This window comes from Sycon ciliatum, chromosome 9 (assembly GCF_964019385.1).
Source record: "Sycon ciliatum chromosome 9, ocSycCili1.1, whole genome shotgun sequence".
Lineage (NCBI taxonomy): Eukaryota > Metazoa > Porifera > Calcarea > Leucosolenida > Sycettidae > Sycon > Sycon ciliatum.
The window spans coordinates 23,992,064-24,011,785 of NC_088651.1; the positions used below are offsets into that span (position 1 = coordinate 23,992,064).

Below are 19,722 nucleotides of genomic sequence, written 5' to 3' on the forward strand. Positions count from 1 at the left end.
AAATCCTTACCAGTACCACCGTACAAAAGGGATTTCCATGAAAGGTCCTGCCACATCACCGATGTCCACTCCAACTACTTGCCTTGTGCCTGAAGAGTCTTCAGCCTCAAAATCTGCTCCTGTGCGTTGATCTCCTCAAATGTTTGAAGGAGATCCTTCCTCGGGGGTTTGGAATGCTGCTTCGGAGCACGAGCACCCAATCCTGCACGATGACTTGACGATGACGGTGGACGGAGAGTCCCTGAACCTACTGATGCCTCTGCACACTCCAGCTCTATTGTCGCCGCATACCGCTTTGTCAGCTTCGCATCCTTACTCCGACGCAGAGTGTACAGCGCCCTCATGCACGCGTCCCCACTCGATCGAAGAATGTGCCATTTGATGGACTGGCACTTTTTCCACACTGTAGAAGGGTAGTGGAGGCGTAAGCCGAAGCGTTTGCAACTGCGAATAAAAAGAATGGCAGAGTTTGCACATCGAGGTAGGCCTGACCATTTTTTCAGAAATGGTAGTAAACACATAAAAGGCAGTTCACGTACAAAACCTTGTGTGAGTTCAAGAACCTGGAAAGACCAAGAAAGCTTGGGCACTACAAGATGGTGGTAAAGCCATAGCTTGTGGTAGTCTTGAAGCCAAGAGCCATCCACTTTTTGCATGAGAGATACAGTGAGTTGACGGATGTCTTCCCGCTGGGTCTGCTCAGTGCAATCAGCATGCATCCTTCGCCCCAGGAACTTGAACTTTTCGGTGTCAATGAAAGCGATCTTCCTCCCTGACATCGTCAAGCAGGGATCATACGGTTTGTACCGGCCATCTACAAGCTTTGCTGCCCTGCTTTTGCATTGGTGCGGCGCCGCCTGCATACATTGGGTCCACGAGAGAAAGTCCTCCGTGACCACAATGAGTTTTTGACAACCTGCACTAGATTTGCTATAGAGGCCTAAGTCATCAGCAAAAGCTGTTTGGGACACTTGGAAAGGGGCAGATTTAAAATCATAGAAGAGGCAACTTAATTCAGGGGCTGAAAGTGAGTCCAGCAGAAGCTGGAAACAATTATTGAAAAGGACCGGGGACAAGGGGCACCCCTGGAAAACACCAATGTTGTAATTAAAAGTGGGAGTGTGTGGTTGTACGACGAAAGCGCAAAGACTGTCTTAGTAGGAAAAATAGATTTCCTGAATTGCAAAGGAAGGCCGTAGTGGGTTAGAGCATACTGTATCAGATTGTGGCGCACTGAACCAAATGCATTCTTCAAATCTATCCACGCAATGCAAATTTGGCGTTTCGCCGTCTTTGCATCACGCATCGCCTCATAACAAAGTGATGTATGCTCTAAGCACCCAGCCTTTGCAGGCAAAAATCCTTTCTTGTTGTCACCGTCGAAGAACTTATTGCCTAGCATATGTTTCAAGCTGCGCTTTGCAACTAAGGTGAAAAGATTTTCCCGGACGTGTTTGCCAGAGCGATCGGTCGGAATTTCGAAGGATCATCAGACACCTCCCCATTAGCCAGGAGTGTGATACACGCTACCTGCCACTGCCTTGGAAAGATCTTGCTCTCCCAAACCCGCCCAAAGATGGTGAAAAGAATGGATTGAAGGGAGAGATAAAGCTTCCAAACTATGTAAGGTATCTTGTCAGGACCCGGTGCAGAGGTGTTGCGACACTGCTTCAAACCATTCTGAAATCCAGTCCATGTAGGGGTCCCCTCATCGACTCGGTGGGTGCAATCCCGTGGCTTCCCTGCACTGGGGCAGGATTCATACGAAGTGGCACGATCCTTGTCTGCATGTGTGTGTTGGAAATACTCAAAGCAGGTAGTGTCAGTGAAAGTGGGTTTGAAATGGTTGGTTGGTTGAAACAATTTCTTTCCGAAGGCATATGCGTCCTTGAGAAAGGCATCCTGGTCCCTCTTGTTCCGGGATCGATCGTCGCACATCTTTTGTTGTTTCAAAAGACACTCGATTTGTTTTCCAATAGAAAATACTCATTTCTGAGCACTGCAGGTACTTCGTTCGGGTTTTTGATCTTACGAAATTGGCGCTTTAAATCACGCCTGTGGGCCCGGAGTTTTTCCACTGCGCGGTTTTTATTTGCATTCTTGTGGTTTGGTGGAGGTGGTTTCTGGTCGAAAAACCAGTGAATGAAGTTCTCTAGTTTGTCCAGAGTCTCTTCGATGTTGGTGTTTTTGAGGTATCAGGTTGGGAAAGAGAGAAAGAGAGAGAGAAAGAGAGAGAGAGAGAGAGAGAGAGAGAGAGAGAGAGAGAGAGAGAGAGAGAGAGAGAGAGAGAGAGAGAGAGAGGGAGAGAGGGAGAGAGGGAGGGAGAGAGAGAGAGACAATGTGTGCGTATGTGTGAGATTTAGAGAATAAGTGTATGCGTGTGTGTGTGTGTGTGTGAGAGAGAGAGAGAGAGGTTTAGAGAATGTGTGTATGGGAATTATAGAATGAGTGTGTCTGTGTGTTTGTGAGATTTAGAGAATGTGTGTTTGTGTGCGGTCGCGCTCGCGCGTGTGTGAATGTAGGTGTACATGAGAGAAGGAGAGAATATCGGTGCGTGAAAGTATGTGTAAGAGTGAGAGAACGTGTGTGTAATGGTGTAAGTATGTGTGGATTTGGCACTTAAGACCCCAGCTCTATTCTATTCTCATTTATACATACCGGAAGTGTCGCTGCTGCATAGCCAGTTTAAAGACTTAGCTGCTTCTCGCCTGCATCTGACTCGTACGCTATGATTCTTTCAGTATTTCTCACCTTGCTCCCTCTTATCTCCAGGCAGCCCGTTTTGGAGCCATCAGTTGCCTGATGATTGTCGTGATACGTGAAACTCAGATTTGCGACACAGCTTCCAATCTCACTAGGATCCTAGAGGGTGGTGGCGTTCCCACGGCGGATGCGGAAAACTCGGCTTCCAGCCGAGTCTCACGCGAACCGTGAATTAAAAAAAAAAATTCCAATCTCTCTTTTGTGTAGATTATATGAATGGATGGATAGGTGGATAAACTAGAAAGAGATAGAGGGCCAATTTGGATTCGTCGTAACTCCAAGTTTCAAGCTACTGCCATCATCAGACAACACTCTGCACTTTGTGCATGGAGCACTTTGCTGGCAATTTTCCAAAACCTACTCCTTTGTATAGAGGTGGACGGATACACAGGCTAGCAGATAGAGAAAGTGAGAGAGTACAAGAAGAATGTTAGACAACCAGAAGTGGAGAGGCTCAGGAACACCCAAACAAAGAGAGATATTATTCTAGGGAGAAGTTACAAAAGGGCAGCATCAGGTTATATACAGTGTAACCAGAGACTAACGACCACCCCTTGCCCCCAGAAAATGCGGTCTTTAGTGGCAGGTGGTCGTTAGTTAGAGGTTTGCACCGCACAACCATAATATTTAGATGAATGCGAGACCGGCCGTGCCTGGGAAAATGGTCTGTAGTACCAGGTTGGTCGCTAGTCACGGTGGTCTTTAGTTATATGTTTTACTGTGCACAATTCCATGACCAACACGCGTGACCAGTGTATTCACAATACCGCACTCACCAGCTTCGCAGGTCGGGCAGCTACACGCGTCCACAGCTGGCACAACATGCTCGCCATCAGCACAGCCCGACAGGTCGACGCTACAATTCCTGTCCAGCTCAACGCAACTAACCGTCCCAAGCCTACACTGGCACCGGCGACATCCGCTAGATGAATCCTTCCACGTGGATCCATGCTCGTGAATAGCATGGAGGGAGTCCTGGCAATTTCCGACATCTGTTTAGCGAAAGCCAGGCACAAAGAACGTCTCAAACATGGTCTTGTGGAAAAAAGGAAATGAAGCTTGATCGAACGATATGCCCTAAATGCAGAACTGCAGATGAGCAGAGAAAAGTTGTAAATGAGCTAAAGGTACACAAAAACACCGTTGCCTCCCCAATCTAGATAACAATTTTACTGGCCATACATGTACCCTAAAACTACCCTCCCCTCAGCTTGGCAACCGTATGGGGTATCGGGGAGCAGTAGTGGTGTACATGTGTGCGTGTACCTACATAATGGCCATGTGCGCGAAAAAACAAATCACCTTCCTGGGCAAAAATACGTTTCAAGGTGAAACTGATCCCTGATGGGAGGGCAAGTGATGGGAGCGCTTCATTTGGCTACCCATGCATGTATCACGTGCATGCACAAGCACAGTGCTGGCAACTGAAATCCGATCTTTGAGCGGTGCGCTCACATCGCAAAGACCCAACACGGGATTGTAAAACTACAAAAAAAAATTAATAGAGACCGCTAGAATGTGAAGGGTCGGATTTCAGTTGCCAGGACTGTAGTTGGTACTGAGATTTAGGAGTCATCATTGTCCTGTTCTTCAAAATAATAATAAATGCTCCAAACTCGATATCCTGGTCGAATTGCTCGGACTAGGCCCAAGGGGCATGCGGATTAGTGGGGTTTTCTGTAATACCAGTAACTACTTACTGGTACCAATGTCCTCTCCGCTAGCCAGATTCGCAAAAGCGCCACTCAGCAGAGAGAGCACCACTAGACAGGGCAGCCTCGACGCATACCTCGTCAGGCTCGTGGATACTCGCCCTACAGTCATACTGAAACTTCCCTAGTCGGAGTACGAGGGAAGTCTACTACTGTTTAGATGAGCGTCCAGAACGCAAGAGAAACCTGAATCGAAATTTAGAACAAAATAAATCAAACCGAGTGAACGCTTTCGTAGCTCCACAGAAACTTTTTGAAGTGCCTCATTCATTCTGACCTTCACCAATAATATACCGTAATAATTATTAATTATTTTCATACCCGAATCTGGGATGAGGCTAGTTCGCGAGAGGGTGCGAACGCTGGCACCGCCAGTGCAGTATGACTACCATCATCACAACAGACTCTGTAGCGTCATTGATTTTCACGATACCAGGCATGTGGGACCCGGGAGCCCAGCAGTCTGTAACTCGTTACGTTAGACGCCAGAGATGAACAGATGTTAGGTTGGGACTTCATGGATGGTAGATCTACTACTGCAGCGTGCAGGCTGAAAACCATCACGGTCGGACAACACAAACGCTACGAAGGAAGCAGCACGTTGTACGGTCTAGACGCATACATTCTGCCGAACTCAGTGAAATCAGCAATCTGCTGCTACTGGTATTGGACAGGTCCCGATTTATAAAAATGTCAACAGTAAAGGATATTATTATTGTCATGTGAATGGCAGCTTGCCAGGGACCAGGGTACTACTAGTACCCGGTGTAGTACTAGTTTGTGCACAGACTCAGTTCCAAGGTCCATAGCGCTGTGCTGATACAGCACGATAGACGTGTGTTGTTCACACCTACCTACTAGTACTGTATTTCAATAGTCATGAAACTGGGTAAACATTCTTGAACTTGACGTAGGTTGGTGAGAGATTCACGTCGATCCCTGATCTGTCAAGAAAATCACACGAGCCTGTCCAGTTTCTCTTGTGTGTGTGTGTGGTCTGCAGTGCTACACTGTAGTCATTAGGAGTAAACAGCTAGTCATGGTCTGGATGACTGCAATGACTATGCACACCGTCTGCCATGCCCACTGCCTGTAGGTAGACAGGTCATATTGGCTAAATTACAATAAACGGGCACAATTTCCAAAAAAAAAATTGTCTATGCATGCATCTACTACGCAAGAATCACCACCAGCCAATTAGGACATGACTCATGAGTCAAAAGTATTGAACGTTTTCGTTCCCTTCTTCTCCAAATACTACAGGAGGAGAATGTGTTGTCTTTGCAGTTGTTTGGCACTGTTCGTCGTGAAGGCGCGAAATAAATCCTTTGATCTCTTGATATTTTCTCTCTTTTTCTTGTCACTTATTGGATTGGCATGCTGTTTTCTTGACTTTTCACATCTATTTTTTTCCTGTCACTTCTACACATACATGTAACTGGCACTATTAATCGGAGTGATGTACATGTATCTCTGAACTTCTTTTCCTTATAGTTGTAGTCTCTTGGCTTAGTTCCATCATTCCCTGTAGTTTTTTTTTAGAAGAAGGGAACGAAAACGTTCAATACTTTTGACTTAGGTCCTAATTGGCTGGTGGTGATTCTTGCGTAGATGCATGCGTAGACAATACATTTTTTGTAATATTTTCTGCCTCCGTCCTAGTTTCAAACAGGCAATTTAATTTTTTTTAACACAAACACACCATTTAAGCTGAGACATACACCACCTACACATACCTCTTTCCCATATTTCAACTAACATATACACACCAATTTTCAATCTGCGGACAGCATGCTGTTTCGTTCTTTTTGACCTCATCAGCGCAGCACAGAGGAAATGAGGCCGAACCTGATAGCAATGAAAATAAAAATTTCTAATCAGGCCCGAACGTACCTTGCCAGAGTGCTCAAACTGACAAGTCAGTGAGCTCTGCGCAATGCCAACAGCAAAGGCACTACCCCACATGACAGTGCTCAACCACTACAAGAGCAGGAGCGAAAATACTCAAAATCTGCGGACAGCATGCTGTTTCGTTCTTTTTGAACTCATCAGCGCAGCACAGAGGAAAAGAGGCCGAACCTGATAGCAATGAAAATAAAAATTTCCAATCAGGCCCGAACGTACCTTGCCAGAGTGCTCAAACTGACAAGTCGGTGAGCTCTGCGCAATGCAAACAGCAAAGGCACTACCCCACATGACAGTGCTCAACCACTACAAGAGCAGGAGCGAAATTACTCAATCTGCGGACAGCATGCTGTTTCGTTCTTTTTGAACTCATCAGCGCAGCACAGAGGAAATGAGGCCGAACCTGATAGCAACGAAAATAAAAATTTCCAATCAGGCGCGAACGTACCTTGCCAGAGTGCTCAAACTGACAAGTCGGTGAGCTCTGCGCAATGCAAACAGCAAAGGCACTACCCCACATGACAGTGCTCAACCACTACAAGAGCAGGAGCGAAAATACTCAATCTGCGGACAGCATGCTGTTTCGTTTTTTTTTGAACTCATCAGTGCAGCACAGAGGAAATGAGGCCGAACCTGATAGCAATGAAAATAAAAAAATTCCAATCAGGCCTGAACGTACCTTGCCAGAGTGCTCAAACTGACAAGTCGGTGAGCTCTGCGCAATGCAAACAGCACACCAATATGTTAACTTTATCACTCCCTTAGTATTGACTCGCATAGATTTTTGCCATACCTAAGCAGTCAAAATTAATATTCCTGCATATTTCACTCCTTAGGGCTATATTGACTGCTTATATTTGACTGCTTAGGGGTTGCGCAGGTGAACGGTGCCTAGTGCAGCATTGTCACTGCATGAGTAGGTGGCGGTGCAACGGTTGTGCAATCATAAAACCGGGATTCATGAGGTTATCGTTCTGGAATTTGAAATACGGACTGCTTGTCGTGATAAATCTAATATTGACTTCGTACTTGGTCAGTATAGGCAAGAGTCCATAAACACTCTTGGTATAGGAAATAAAAACCTCGTAAAAGACCTCGGCTTCGCCTCGGTCTTTTACTCGGCTTTCATTTCCTATATTGACCTCGTACTCAGTCAATATTACAATGTAGATACTTCTCAGTGTCAATATACATGTAGTTATTGTCTTCATACATGTAGTTCAGTAAGTAGCTACATGTATGCAATGGATGTTTGGTTTGTCATTCATTACCCTGATGATGAGCCAGGCCCGAAAATTTGGTGTAATGGTAATTTTAATTTTGGTTTGAATCGCAGTGAAGAGACCGTTTTTGGAGTTGAGAAGTGAAATTTAAAATTTCAAATCGACAGTTATGACTACTACTGTATTCATTTCGTCTGGGGGTCAAGGCACAGGGAAGTTGTCATACTTGGGTGTGAGCCTACATGTACATGTACATGTACATGTTTCAAGGCTTAGTACAGCTCGACTCTGTCTCTTAGCTGAGTGCGGAGGACCCACATATTGATCTGCTGAGCTGAGTAATTGGGTATTGCGGTCAGATGGCATGCAGAAAATGAAAAAAAGAAAATGTACATGTATATTACACGCATCACTGAGCAGATTTACCACGCGTCTGGTTCAGCTACGCGTCGTGGCAACGTTTCTCTGTGTCCCTGCCAAAGGACATGATATTTTGTATATTTAGTAAGTAAAAAAAACAAAGAGGTTCCAGGCTTTCCAAGAGAGTGTTCAATACCGAGCGGCAGAGCTAGTTCAAACAATAAGAGGACGAAAAAAGTTAAAACGCTTTTTTCGTCCTCTTCTTATTATTAATTTTATGGAATTTGTCTTGCGAGAAATGAAAATAGTATGTGTCGCTGGAGGCTTGCTAATGGTTTTGGATTTGACACCATCGTGTAACAGCACTGTAACGAATTTTCCTATTCGAAGAGACAGTGTTTGGATAATTTCACACTTCCCTTGGCTTTGAAATTCAAACTAAATTGCAAAAAGTGATAGGAACGACCTGTTGGCAACGGCGCTCGGTTGGAAGCCATTTTTGATCGCTTCCATGGCAACATCGAATGCAGGAAGAACTTTCCGGAACATTTAATCCACAAATTCTGTTGGTTGTACCTCTCGAGTATTTCCTATTTCACATTCTGTTGGGCATTGTACGACGCATTTGTTAGCAATTTGCTTGGTTACCTTGTTTTGAAACGGCCACTCTATCTCTCGGTTTGGAGCGACCGACAACGAGCATCATTACCATTGTGGCTAGAACAACAGCAGGCAAGGCGAAATGGGACATTTGCAGATCATGTGTGAATGTGCTTTGTTTGAAGTTTTATTTTACCGCGCTGTCTTACAAAATAGATTTACCTGACCATCAAGTTCCAAATAGCCGAGCAACATGGGACATAGAAGCCTATGAACAACTGTATGGTTACCGGACAAATGGACAAATTCTCACTACAGGTGGAATCCTGATAATTCGAACCTCCAAATGCCAGGAAAAACTTCTAATTATCCGGACATTCTAATTATCCAAACATGACCCCACAACACAATATGTATGGCAAAATGCTCCCATGGTCACGCAGAGTTGCGCTATGGACCTTAGACACGGGTTTCACGGATACTGAACTGACCAGCACAGCCTGCTCATGCAAACTGAACTGATCAGTACAGTGTACGGTGAACTTCGAATTACGCTTTGCTAACTTCGAATTATCAGCACAAATCCCACACATTTTCTATGTAAGTGGAATCCGTGAAACTTCGAATTAACCTGACATGTCAGGTTCGAGGTTCGAATTATCAGAATTTTTTATGTTGGAATCGTATTGACAGAAATCGGTCCTGGAAAAACTTCTAATTAAGCGGTATGTTCGAATTAAGCCATATTCGAATTATAAGGATTCCACCTGTATTATCTTCGATCACAGTACATTTTCCCTTCCCACCATTCAATCAAGCTGAAAACGTTCTTACCCTTCTATTCTTTCCCAGCATTCTGTCTTCTTTTCGTAGAATGTAGCGCTCCGTGTAATTCTTTCAAAGTGGAAACTGTCCAAAGCTAATGTCTCCACTGGTCTTGTCCAGATGCGTCATGCAGCTATTGCATGTCCGTACCTACATGGCAGTGTTATCGATTACAAAAGCCAGTCACAGTCATAATGCAAGTGATCGATACGGAGACAACGATTTTAAAATAGGAAGACAGCGAACTAATTCTGCAGTCATCGCTTCACTGCAACAAAGTCATGGGAGATTTCCAAAATCGATTTTCAAGTCAAGGACGCCAAAAGAGCGACAGCACCACAGAATTAGCCCACTGATGAATGTGTCATGAAAATCGATTTTGGAAATCTTTGTTGTTGTGCAGCGACGAGAGCAGAAATTGTTCTCTTTATTGCAATTTCAAGTCAACGGAGGATGTACCCAGTGTGCTGACAGTGCTCAACACCTCGGAGGCAGAGCGTGAGACAAAACAAGGGCAATCAAGGCTTGTTTGCTGCTGCCTTTAAATTTCATGCTTTCTCAATCATCAGGCAACACTGATAGTGATAGATGTCATAATGAGATGACATAATTATTTTAAGGAAGGAAACAATTTACATATGTTTCGTAAAATAAAGCAATCCGTAGTGTACCAAAAGTACTTTCCAGCCTATAAGAAAGGGAAAGAGGCGGATTTATATAGAAATTCTTCAGTTGACTTTGGCTTTTAAGCCGATATGTAACAGGTGTATTCTATCAGATATGAGAAGCCGTGAACGCAGCGGTGTTTCAAATTCAAAGCGGTAGGTTTGAAGCTGCAAATAAGCGTTGAATACAAACAATGTAGAGAACGAAACAAGCTTCTCCAGCTGGGTGGGTTTGTGACGATTGAAGATACAACATTAGTTGTACATCTCAGATAAGATGTTACCGATAGCAAGGAGTTGTTGTCTAAACCACACCATTCAGTGTCATGTTCAGCACACTTCCCCACTCGGTAATTGAAAACTGTAGAATGTAGTGTTGGTTACTATTATGGTCTAGCTTCTACCAGTATTCTGGACAGCTCCCATCTCCAGACTCGCTTCTTCACCCACAGGTCGGGGCACATGTATTCGATCCTGAAGCAGTAGATGTGTTCAATTGTTTCACCATTCTTTCCGCGTAAACCAATCTTGCCGTACGTGTTCAGCACCGCTCGGTCCTCCTCCGCTCCAACGTTGGACACATAATCCCAGCCTACGTAGTGAGACTTAAGCGCGTCGACAAACTCTTGCATTGCGCCAAATGACAGTTCAACGTTTCCAGGAATCTTGAGCGTGTACTCAGCAGAAGGTGGAAGGAGGTGATATCTGGGTTCGAAGTCAGGTGTCCACACCACCCTCATGTAGTCATAGACTGTGCCAAAGTGTGTGCTGTAGTCGAAAGCGTTCTTAAAGAATATCGAAGCCATGTTCTCAGTTCCATACACATCAGCGCTTGGTGAACTGGAATGCTTCTCGGCTTCTGGATTTCCTAGTTGAACAGTGTGTAGTCGACGCGCACCTGGAGGCCTGAATATAGTTCGCTGCCTGTACATTTCTTCGTGAATCTCATCCCACGTACTATGAAATCGCTCTTCCCTCGCACCCTGGAGACCATCAGCGCTCGTACCCTGGAGCCGCCGCGAGCAGTAGTCTGACTCGCATGGCGAATGGAACATTCCATTTCGAAATCTTTCACCTGGATTATATTAGCTAAATCCAGTAGCAGTTCGCATCCCAGACCTTTGAACGCCGACCCGTGCGTCCACGGTCCAGAAGGGAACCGCATCCGCCGGCCTGCTTCCCGATATTCAGGTTCCTTTGTCTGCACCACATCTGCTGGTTTACCCGCCATGGTTAAGTCCTGCCGCTGGACTGTGGCCTTTACAGGGTTCGAGGGAACCTTTGGTTGCTCTATTGCATCCATGATGTTAGTAGGAATCCGTTCTGGAAGACAAACAGCAGGGGAATAAAGCCTAGAGGTTATAGTTTCATATGCATACACAGTTGAGGGAGAGGTAGGTAGAAAGAGGAAGCTGTTTTGTCACTCGGATTTTCCCGCTATCATGATCAACAGACAACTAGCGGCCCACTATAGGCAGCCGGAACACCAAAGGCATCCAGGTGAGAATGGGCAAAGAACGATCTTTACGTGCAGGTGAAAAGCCTGTGAACTGTTAGCGACGGAACACCAGTTCCAGCGGTGCTCAAAAACTGATTTTTTTAGCAACATAACAGATATTTACACTTACGACTACACACACAAGCAAACGTTGCTGCTGCAATAGCACTCAATGGCAATGCACAATGTACGGAGCTCGTCATGACTAGATATCCTGTTGTCTGATGGTTGCCAATGCGTGAAACTACGGGAGACAGAAATTCAGGTTTTCCCTTATCTAAACATATTGTTCAGAAAGTGGTAGACATCACGCAACTACATTGTAAATGACGTATATATGACGTATTGTAATTATGGCATGGGCGTAATACGGATTTTGATACACACGGACATTGTGGTAGTATCCTAAGAGTCTCCTCACCGACCAAACATATCCGCTGCTACTCTGGTTAGTTTCACGAGCTACGTCGGGAAGCCCAAAGTAGCTATGGATATGCTTCTTTTGTGATGAAAGTCTAGTACTCTTTGTGATTATCGGTTCTATCTAGCTGCTGCTTTGTATCTCTCTAACGTTTCTTGTCTCGCCCTCTGACTCTAACTGACTTTCTCTCCACTTCTCCCTCTCACATATTCACTCACTCACGCTCACACACACATACACACATCCACACAAACACACACTGGCACGCACACACACGCGCGCATGCACAGTCTTATCTCTCTCTTTCCGCACAGAATTTTTAAATGTCTACAACAAGCTCCCTTGTCATAGAAAGAAAAAGCACATCAGTTTGGTGAGAAGGCATTATAATTCATTGTGTTGCCGGTCCATTTGATTGTGCACAAGCACAGCAAAACATGATTAGAAAAGAACGTACCTTATAATTGTAGCAATAGACTGATAGGGCCATTCGGTTGATTCAGGGATAGAGTAGCTCCTTCTTTGACTGCATACTATTTAATACTCGAAATAATCATGACTGATTGTACACACAGTGACACAGCCCTGTCGGTTCACTTTTGATGTACGCAAGGCCATTCAGCACCAAGACTGATATCACCTGATCACGTCTTATGAGAATGCATGTGCATTTTGTCAGTAGTCCCACTGTACACACCATGTACAAAATACATGTTCATGACAGTACATACAGGCAGTGCAGACGTGTTCCTCCGCATTAATTTTACAATGTCATGTATACGCTGTCCAGCATACACGTACTTTTGAAGTACATGTACATGCACACTCGCAGAAAGGTCTGCTAACAAAACATCGGAGTCATTGTTTGATCTACATAACATCACTCGTTCAGTGCTAACACTCTGAGTGTGTGAGCGATCGCCATGACCACACGGCACAGGGAGCTTTTACCGAGCCAGCGCTGTGTCAGCTCAGCTGTGCATGTGTGCATCAGAAGTGGCGAGCATGCAATGCATGCATACACACCCACTGGTTTCGTGACAACGCCACGCACTTAAAAGTGCAAAGCAAAGACACTTTTGTCTTTCCCGCTGCTGCAGTGCTAGACCGCGCTTGAAAGAGTGAAGGCGTCAAACATCCGTTATACTGATTTTGGGATCCTCTCAGATATGTGACTGGTGTTGTCGCCCGCGGGTATACCGGGTAGGCTCATGGTATGCAAGCCGGTGACTGGTGCGTCTATTTACAAAGTCATGTACATGTTGTATGTATGTAGCAGCTGTTGGCCCTAGGCCTACAGAAACTGGTCGAGTCATTGATTCTATAAAAATTAATAATAATTATACGGGTACTTGAGGAGTAGAATGAAGATATCATCCCATAGTACGACTTTAGCGATTACTTGCTCTAAAAAATAATTGTTTGTCAATCTACGAGTACATTTCATTGACATTGTTCATGGCCACTAACTAATAGCTAGCCTGCAAAGACGCAAGTAGCCCTTTCCCAAAGGTGCTCTTTTAATTCGCACTTAGTGCTTTTCGCGTCCCTCAAAATACGCTGAAAAAGTGCTCTTTTTTCATTGAAAACAGGCAAAAAGTGCTCTTTTTTCAGGGAAGCATAGCCATGATACAGGTTCAGATATGAACCCAAGCTGAGAAATGAATACGCACTCTTCCATTTATGGGTCCACGAAAGGCAAAACAGGAAGTAAAGTTCAAAAAACCCACTTTTTACAGCATTGTATACAAAGTACAAGCTTCACCAACTTACTTGTTGCCCTCCAAAAAAGCGGCGTGCTAAAGTCCATCGAGCACTCGGAAACTGTGATCGCATGCATGAGCAAACAGATTTTAGCACTTTTTCAGCTAAAAAAGCTCAAAAATGGCGATATTCACCAAAAAACGCAATAAAGGGCGAAAGAAACGGGCTTTTCCAAAAAGGGCGAAAAAAGGAGCGAGCACCTTTGGGAAAGGGCTGGACGCAAGTCCACACAAGGAGGAGGACGAATCGGGGCGGGCGCGAAGCCATGAAAGCTGTTGTACAGGGTAGGCAGTCTAGGCAGACCAGTGATAATTCTCTTGTGGAGTTCTGCAAATTTCTGTGGCAGTCTGGGCTGCTTATTGTTATAGATTGACCTATTGTTAATATTTGTCGTACGATCTACGATCTACGTTCTACTACGTGTGTCGTTCTACGTTCCTTTGATGCATGCATGACGAAGAGTGACGATGTCTTACCTCATTATGAATCAGTCTACTTCTGCATTACGTCTGTATGGCCGACGTGTGTCTTACTTTGGTACGAGCTGACGAGTCCTATGCTGTCGTGTCATAGCGCCATTAGTAGTACTCATTAGTGCCACGACAGCACTGACGTGTCTCTGCTGCTTATCTCTCCATGATTGCCCTTTACATGTTCACGCGTCTATAATTTTCCTAGAACAAACCAGATTGTGTTTCCTGCTGTGGTGTACGCAAGTTGCATGGACTGAATATTGCATGCGTACGTTTTAACACTTACATGTATGTGGACTTTGGAGGTTTTCATCCTGCCGGATACTATTACTAGCCCTTGATCTCTGTCTCTCCCTGTTTGATGATCTGCATGTAAATTATTTTTTTACATGAAAAATTAATTTTTTTCTGCTCAACCCTCGTTGAAGATGTGCACTCTACTGTTCAGGCAACAAACTAACTTTTTAAATGCTGGGCTCTTATGTATTGTTTTCTCAAACTTAGTACATTGTACTTTGAGGAGGATCTCCTTTCAGGAGAATTGAGAAGGCGAATCGATCCAAATGAAAACTACTCAAAGTATAATTATTAGTATTATAAGATCTTATGAGCAACAGCGGTTTTATAGTTCGGAGAATTCCCCACTCTGTATCTAAACTGCAGAGTGAAGTGTTCGTTAATATTATGGTCTGGGTTCTACCAGTGGTCTGGGTTCCACCAGTATTCTGGATAGCTCCCATCCCCATGAATCCTTCGTCCACTGCGCGATTGTGTGCTCAAGCGTAAAGCAATAGATGTGCTCAATTGTCTGTCCATTCTTCCCGCGTAAACCGATCTTGCCGTACGTATTCATCACTGTTCTTTCCGTCATCTCCGCTCCAACGTTCGACACATAATCCCAACCGATGTAGTGAGACTTAAGTGCGTCGACAAACTCTTGCATTGCGCCACATGTCATTTCAACGTTTCCGGGAATCTTGAGCGTGTACTCAGCAGAAGGTGGAAGGAGGTGATATCTGGGTTCGAAGTCAGGTATCCACACCACCCTCATGTAGTCATAGACTGTGCCAAAGTGTGTGCTGTAGTCGAATGCGTTCTTAAAGAATATCGGTGCCATGTTCTTTGTACCATCCACATCAGCGATTGGTATGGTAGAATGCTTCTCGGCTTCCGGATTTCCTGGTTGAACAGTGTGTAGTCGATGAGAACGAAGAGGCCTGAACACGTCCCGGCATCTGTCCTTGACTTCCTGTATCTCATCCAATTTACTGTGAAGTAGCTCATCGCTCGTACCCTGGAGCTGATCAGCGCTCACACGCTGGAGCTGATCAGCGCTCGCACTCTGGAGCTGATCAGCGCTCGTACACTGGAGCTGATCAGCGCTCGTACACTGGAGCATCTGCGGAGCACCAACACAGCCGGGCATCTGAATTGCATGTCGAATGGAACATTCAATCTCAAAATCTTTCTCCTGGATCAGACTAACTAAATCCAATGGCACTTCGCATGATATTCCTTTGACGGCCTCGGCGTGAGACCAAGTTCCAGAAGGAAACCGTTTGCCGGTGCCTGCTTCTGCAGATTCCGCTTTCTTTGCCTGTACACCTTCTGCAGGTTTATCCTCCACGGGCAAGTCCTGCCGCTGGACTGTTGCTTTTGGAGCATTCGGGAGAACCTTTGCTTGCTCCATTGCATCCATGTCGTTAGTAAGAATCCGTTCTGGAAACAAACAGCAGGGAAATACAGCCAAAGGGTGAAAGTTTTTTTAAATTTGTTTTGTCATATAAGGGTGATAGTTTCATATGCATACACAGTAGAGAGATAGAGAGAGAGGTAGGGAGAGGAAGCTGTTGTGTAACTAGGAGTTTCACGCAACACACAATTAGCGGTCCACTACAGGCAGCCGGAACACCAAAGGCATCCAGGTGAGAATGGTGAAAGAAGGAACATTACGTGCAGGTGAAAAACCTGTGAACTCTTAGCGACGGAACAGCAGTTCCCTGCACGAAAAGAGTGTAGAATTCTAAAATAATTCACAAGAAAACCCTTAGCGCTGGCGGTATTGGCGCTGCGAAAAAACTAAAATTGGCAACGTAACAGACATGAAAAACCCTACACACACCATCCTCAAATCAAGTGGTCTCTTCGCTGCAAATTGCAATATCTCAATCAAATTTTCATTCTGGTGACAGGTCAGTCCCCGAAAGCCATGTTGCCATTGTTGGTGTCTTCCTGGTTTGCCAATCCAGAGTGCCCCCCCCCCCCCCAGAAGTGTACAGAAGGAAGGCGAAGAGAAGAGGGAGGCCAGTGGAATGTGTCCTTGTGATGGTGGTATGAGTGACGGTCAGTGTTTGTCGCAGAATGTGGTCTTTTTTTTAATATTAAGTTTCATTTGCGGAGAGGAGTATGTCGGAGAGACGAAGCGATGTGTCAGTAAGCCATTCCAGGAGCATTACAGAGAAGTGAAAGCCCGTGCACCACAAAAGCCCTGGGAAGAGCACTACGCATTGCACCAACCACTACAATAGTTGTAGATCCACCGCGGCATTTATTCCCTTCACTTCACCATCCATACTCACAAAGGAAGTGTACGTGAACCGCCGAATAAGAGAGGCCAGCCACATATCCAGACGCAATCCGAAGGTGAATAATGATCGTGGTTGGGTGCTGCTTGACAACTGGTAAAGGGAAATTTTGAAGATGATCACTGTTGCTGTTGCCACTGTCCTGTCCTGTTGTCATGTGTGCTTGTTCACGCCGTTGTTATACTTCAGCAAAATGTTGTAGCACAAGTGCAGTTTGGTGATAGAATCTCATTCCTCTTTTTGTCATGGTCCCACCACTAATCACACCTTGCTTTCAGAGGCACATTGTGTTTTTGTGTGTGTGTCCGTGTGTGTGTGTGTGTGTGTGTGTGTGTGTGTGTGTGTGTGTGTGTGTGTGTGTGTGTGTGTGTGTGTGTGTGTGTGTGTGTGTGGTGTGTGGGTGGGTGGGTGGGAGTGTTGATGCGATTGTGCGTATGAGTATGTGTCTGTGTGTGTTGGAGTGTGCATGTGCGTGGACATTTGTGTGTGTGTGTGTGTGTGTGTGTGTGTGTGCCTGTGGCCAAAGGATGGTATACTTTTTCACGTGTATGTATTGTGTAGTTTCGTTCCACTTTGTGCTGCCTGATATACAATGTAGGTCCACCTCGCTTGTTTTTCTCCTCAATCCTGATGATGACTCCTGGCCGAAAATTAGATTGAGATAATAAGTTTAATTTGCAAAGAAGAGACCACTTGATTTGAGGATTGTGTGTGTAGGGTTTTTCATGTAATGAAGTGGATGCAGTGGGGCTTGCGGACACAGTCATGTATGACTCCTGATATACAACGCACACCATTGTGCAGGAGTATTAGTTCTTTATATCAGAAGTTCGTTATAGCAGAAATGCACTCACACCATACAAGCAGCAAGTCATGACTGGTCCACTAATTTATGCATGCACTTTGTTTACATGTGGCCCTATAAGATTTGGTTTAACCAGCAAGGGTCAATTAATTTTATTTTGTATGGTTTCAAACAGGGACATGGACAACGGTTCGCTCTAAGTATCACGAAATTCGCTATATGCGAGTTCCTTATAAGTGGATTCGACAGTACACTTACGACTACACACCAAAAAAGGCGTTGCTGCTGGAATAGCACTCAATGCACAATGTACAGAGTTCGTCATGATTAGATATCCTTCTGTCTGATGATTGCCAATGCGTGAAACTACGGCACGGGTAATTACGTAACAGAAGTAGTTCAGGTTTTCCCTTCTCTAAACAATGTAAGTGACGTATACATACATGTTAATGACGTATACATGACGTATAATATTTATAACATAGACTTTCATACACATGGACATAGTCATTGTAGGAGGGCCTTACCAACGTGACGTATCATATCCGTTGCTATTCAAAGGAGTTTCACGGGCTACATGTACGTCATGAAGCTCAAACTCAAACTCAAAGCAGCAACGTATGTGTTTCTTGTGGTGATGAAAGTCTAGTACTAGTACTCTTGTGATTACTGTAAAACCGGAAAGTCTAACGAGTCACAAAGTCTAACGTTTTACAGACCAATTATTTTTCGTTATTTGAAAAATACGTTATCGCTAGAAGTCTGTGTAAACATGCGCATCCAGATAGGCGGTCAGGTAGCCATCGTTAAACTTTCTGCACGTAATCATGCCAAAACTACACAACGTTAAACTTTTTGGTCGTTAGAGTTACAAGTAGACTTTCCGGTTTTACAGTATCGGTTCTATTGAGCTGCTTCTTTGTATCTCTCTGCTGAAGTTTCTATTCTCGCCCTCTGACTCGAAGTCTATCTCTTTCTCTCTACCTCTCCGATCCCACTCACAGACGGACGCACACACATACACCACGTAGGATGATTCATATAATTTTTTTTGTACGCCAGTCACCAGAGAAGCACACAAACCTGCAAATCCATTGGATGTGCAACCACCGTTCAGGCACACACGCACACATCCGCGCACATACACACACACACCACACACACACACACACACACACACACACACACACACACACACACACACACACATACACACACACACACCACATGCACACACACACAGAGTCTCTCTCCATTCTGCCTACATTTTAATGTGTGCAACATTCTCTGGCTTACATGTACGAGAAAGAGCACAACATGTATATTTGGTGAGAAGGCATCAGAATTTTTTTGCCGATCCATTTCATTATGCACAATAGAGCTCAGCAAAACAGGATTTCAAAACAACGTACCTTAAAATCATATCAATACACTGACAAAGCCAAGGGGTTGCTTCAAGGGTAGAGTAGCTCCTTCTTTGACTGCAAAGTCTGCATACTACTGCTCGAATACACACACACAGCCTTGTCAGTTCACAAAATTGTAGTACGGCAGTATACTGATGCACATAAGACCATTCAGCAGTAAGAATGAGATGACTTTGGAGTACAATGCACGTACAAAGTCATGTACATGTATTTGAAAAGCAGTCCAACTGTACAATCTGTACATGCAGTGCGTTATGCTTCCAAGTCGGCTGTTTGCTGGCGTGTCCCTCCGCATTACTCACGCCGTCCCCGTATACATGTCCAAGCACACTCACATAAACTGATAAAGGTCTGCGAAACGCACAGGATAGAGAAGTCGTTGTTTGATAACACACGGTGTGAACGATCACCATGACATCAGTAGTGGCGAGCGAGCAATGCATGCATGCACACCCACTGGTTTCGTCACAACGCCACGCACTTAGCAACATGGTGCACTCTTAGTAGCACAAGTAGAGTGCACCCGTTTTAGTACTAGTACTACTAGTAGTAAGTAGAGTACACGTAGTACCAAGACTAGAGTCCATGGACTCTTGGTAGTAATCTGCTGGACTGCCAAGCAAGGCAAGGACATCTTGCTGTAATGCTAACCTCCTACACTACTAAACTAGAATTAAAATACTAAAACACATTAAT

General features: G+C 44.8%; 2 protein-coding genes and 1 long non-coding RNA gene across 3 annotated transcripts in view; all 3 read right to left on the reverse strand.

Annotated features, from left to right (window-relative positions):
• LOC135824772 (kielin/chordin-like protein) overlaps window positions 1-4,731 on the reverse strand; it is a 26,461-nt gene extending 21,730 nt beyond the window's left edge. The window contains exons 1-2 of the mRNA XM_065337477.1: window positions 4,464-4,731; window positions 3,540-3,755 (exon numbers count right to left, since the gene is read on the reverse strand). The gene's annotated coding sequence lies outside the window, so the exon portion shown is untranslated. The remainder of the gene's footprint in view (window positions 1-3,539; window positions 3,756-4,463) is intronic.
• Window positions 4,732-9,913: 5,182 nt separating this feature from the next.
• On the reverse strand, window positions 9,914-12,604 carry LOC135825144 (uncharacterized). The gene is made up of 2 exons (XR_010555020.1): window positions 12,430-12,604; window positions 9,914-11,376 (listed from the first exon to the last, which is right to left on the reverse strand). It is a non-coding gene; the product is annotated as an uncharacterized LOC135825144 (long non-coding RNA).
• A 2,062-nt stretch (window positions 12,605-14,666) lies between these two features.
• Window positions 14,667-19,226, reverse strand: LOC135824897 (uncharacterized). Its single transcript, XM_065337642.1, has 2 exons — window positions 19,012-19,226; window positions 14,667-15,928 (listed from the first exon to the last, which is right to left on the reverse strand). The coding sequence occupies exon 2, from the start codon at window positions 15,906-15,908 to the stop codon at window positions 14,892-14,894; it is 1,017 nt and encodes a 338-aa protein (XP_065193714.1). The 5' UTR covers window positions 15,909-15,928; window positions 19,012-19,226; the 3' UTR covers window positions 14,667-14,891.
• Between the last annotated feature and the right edge of the window lie 496 nt (window positions 19,227-19,722).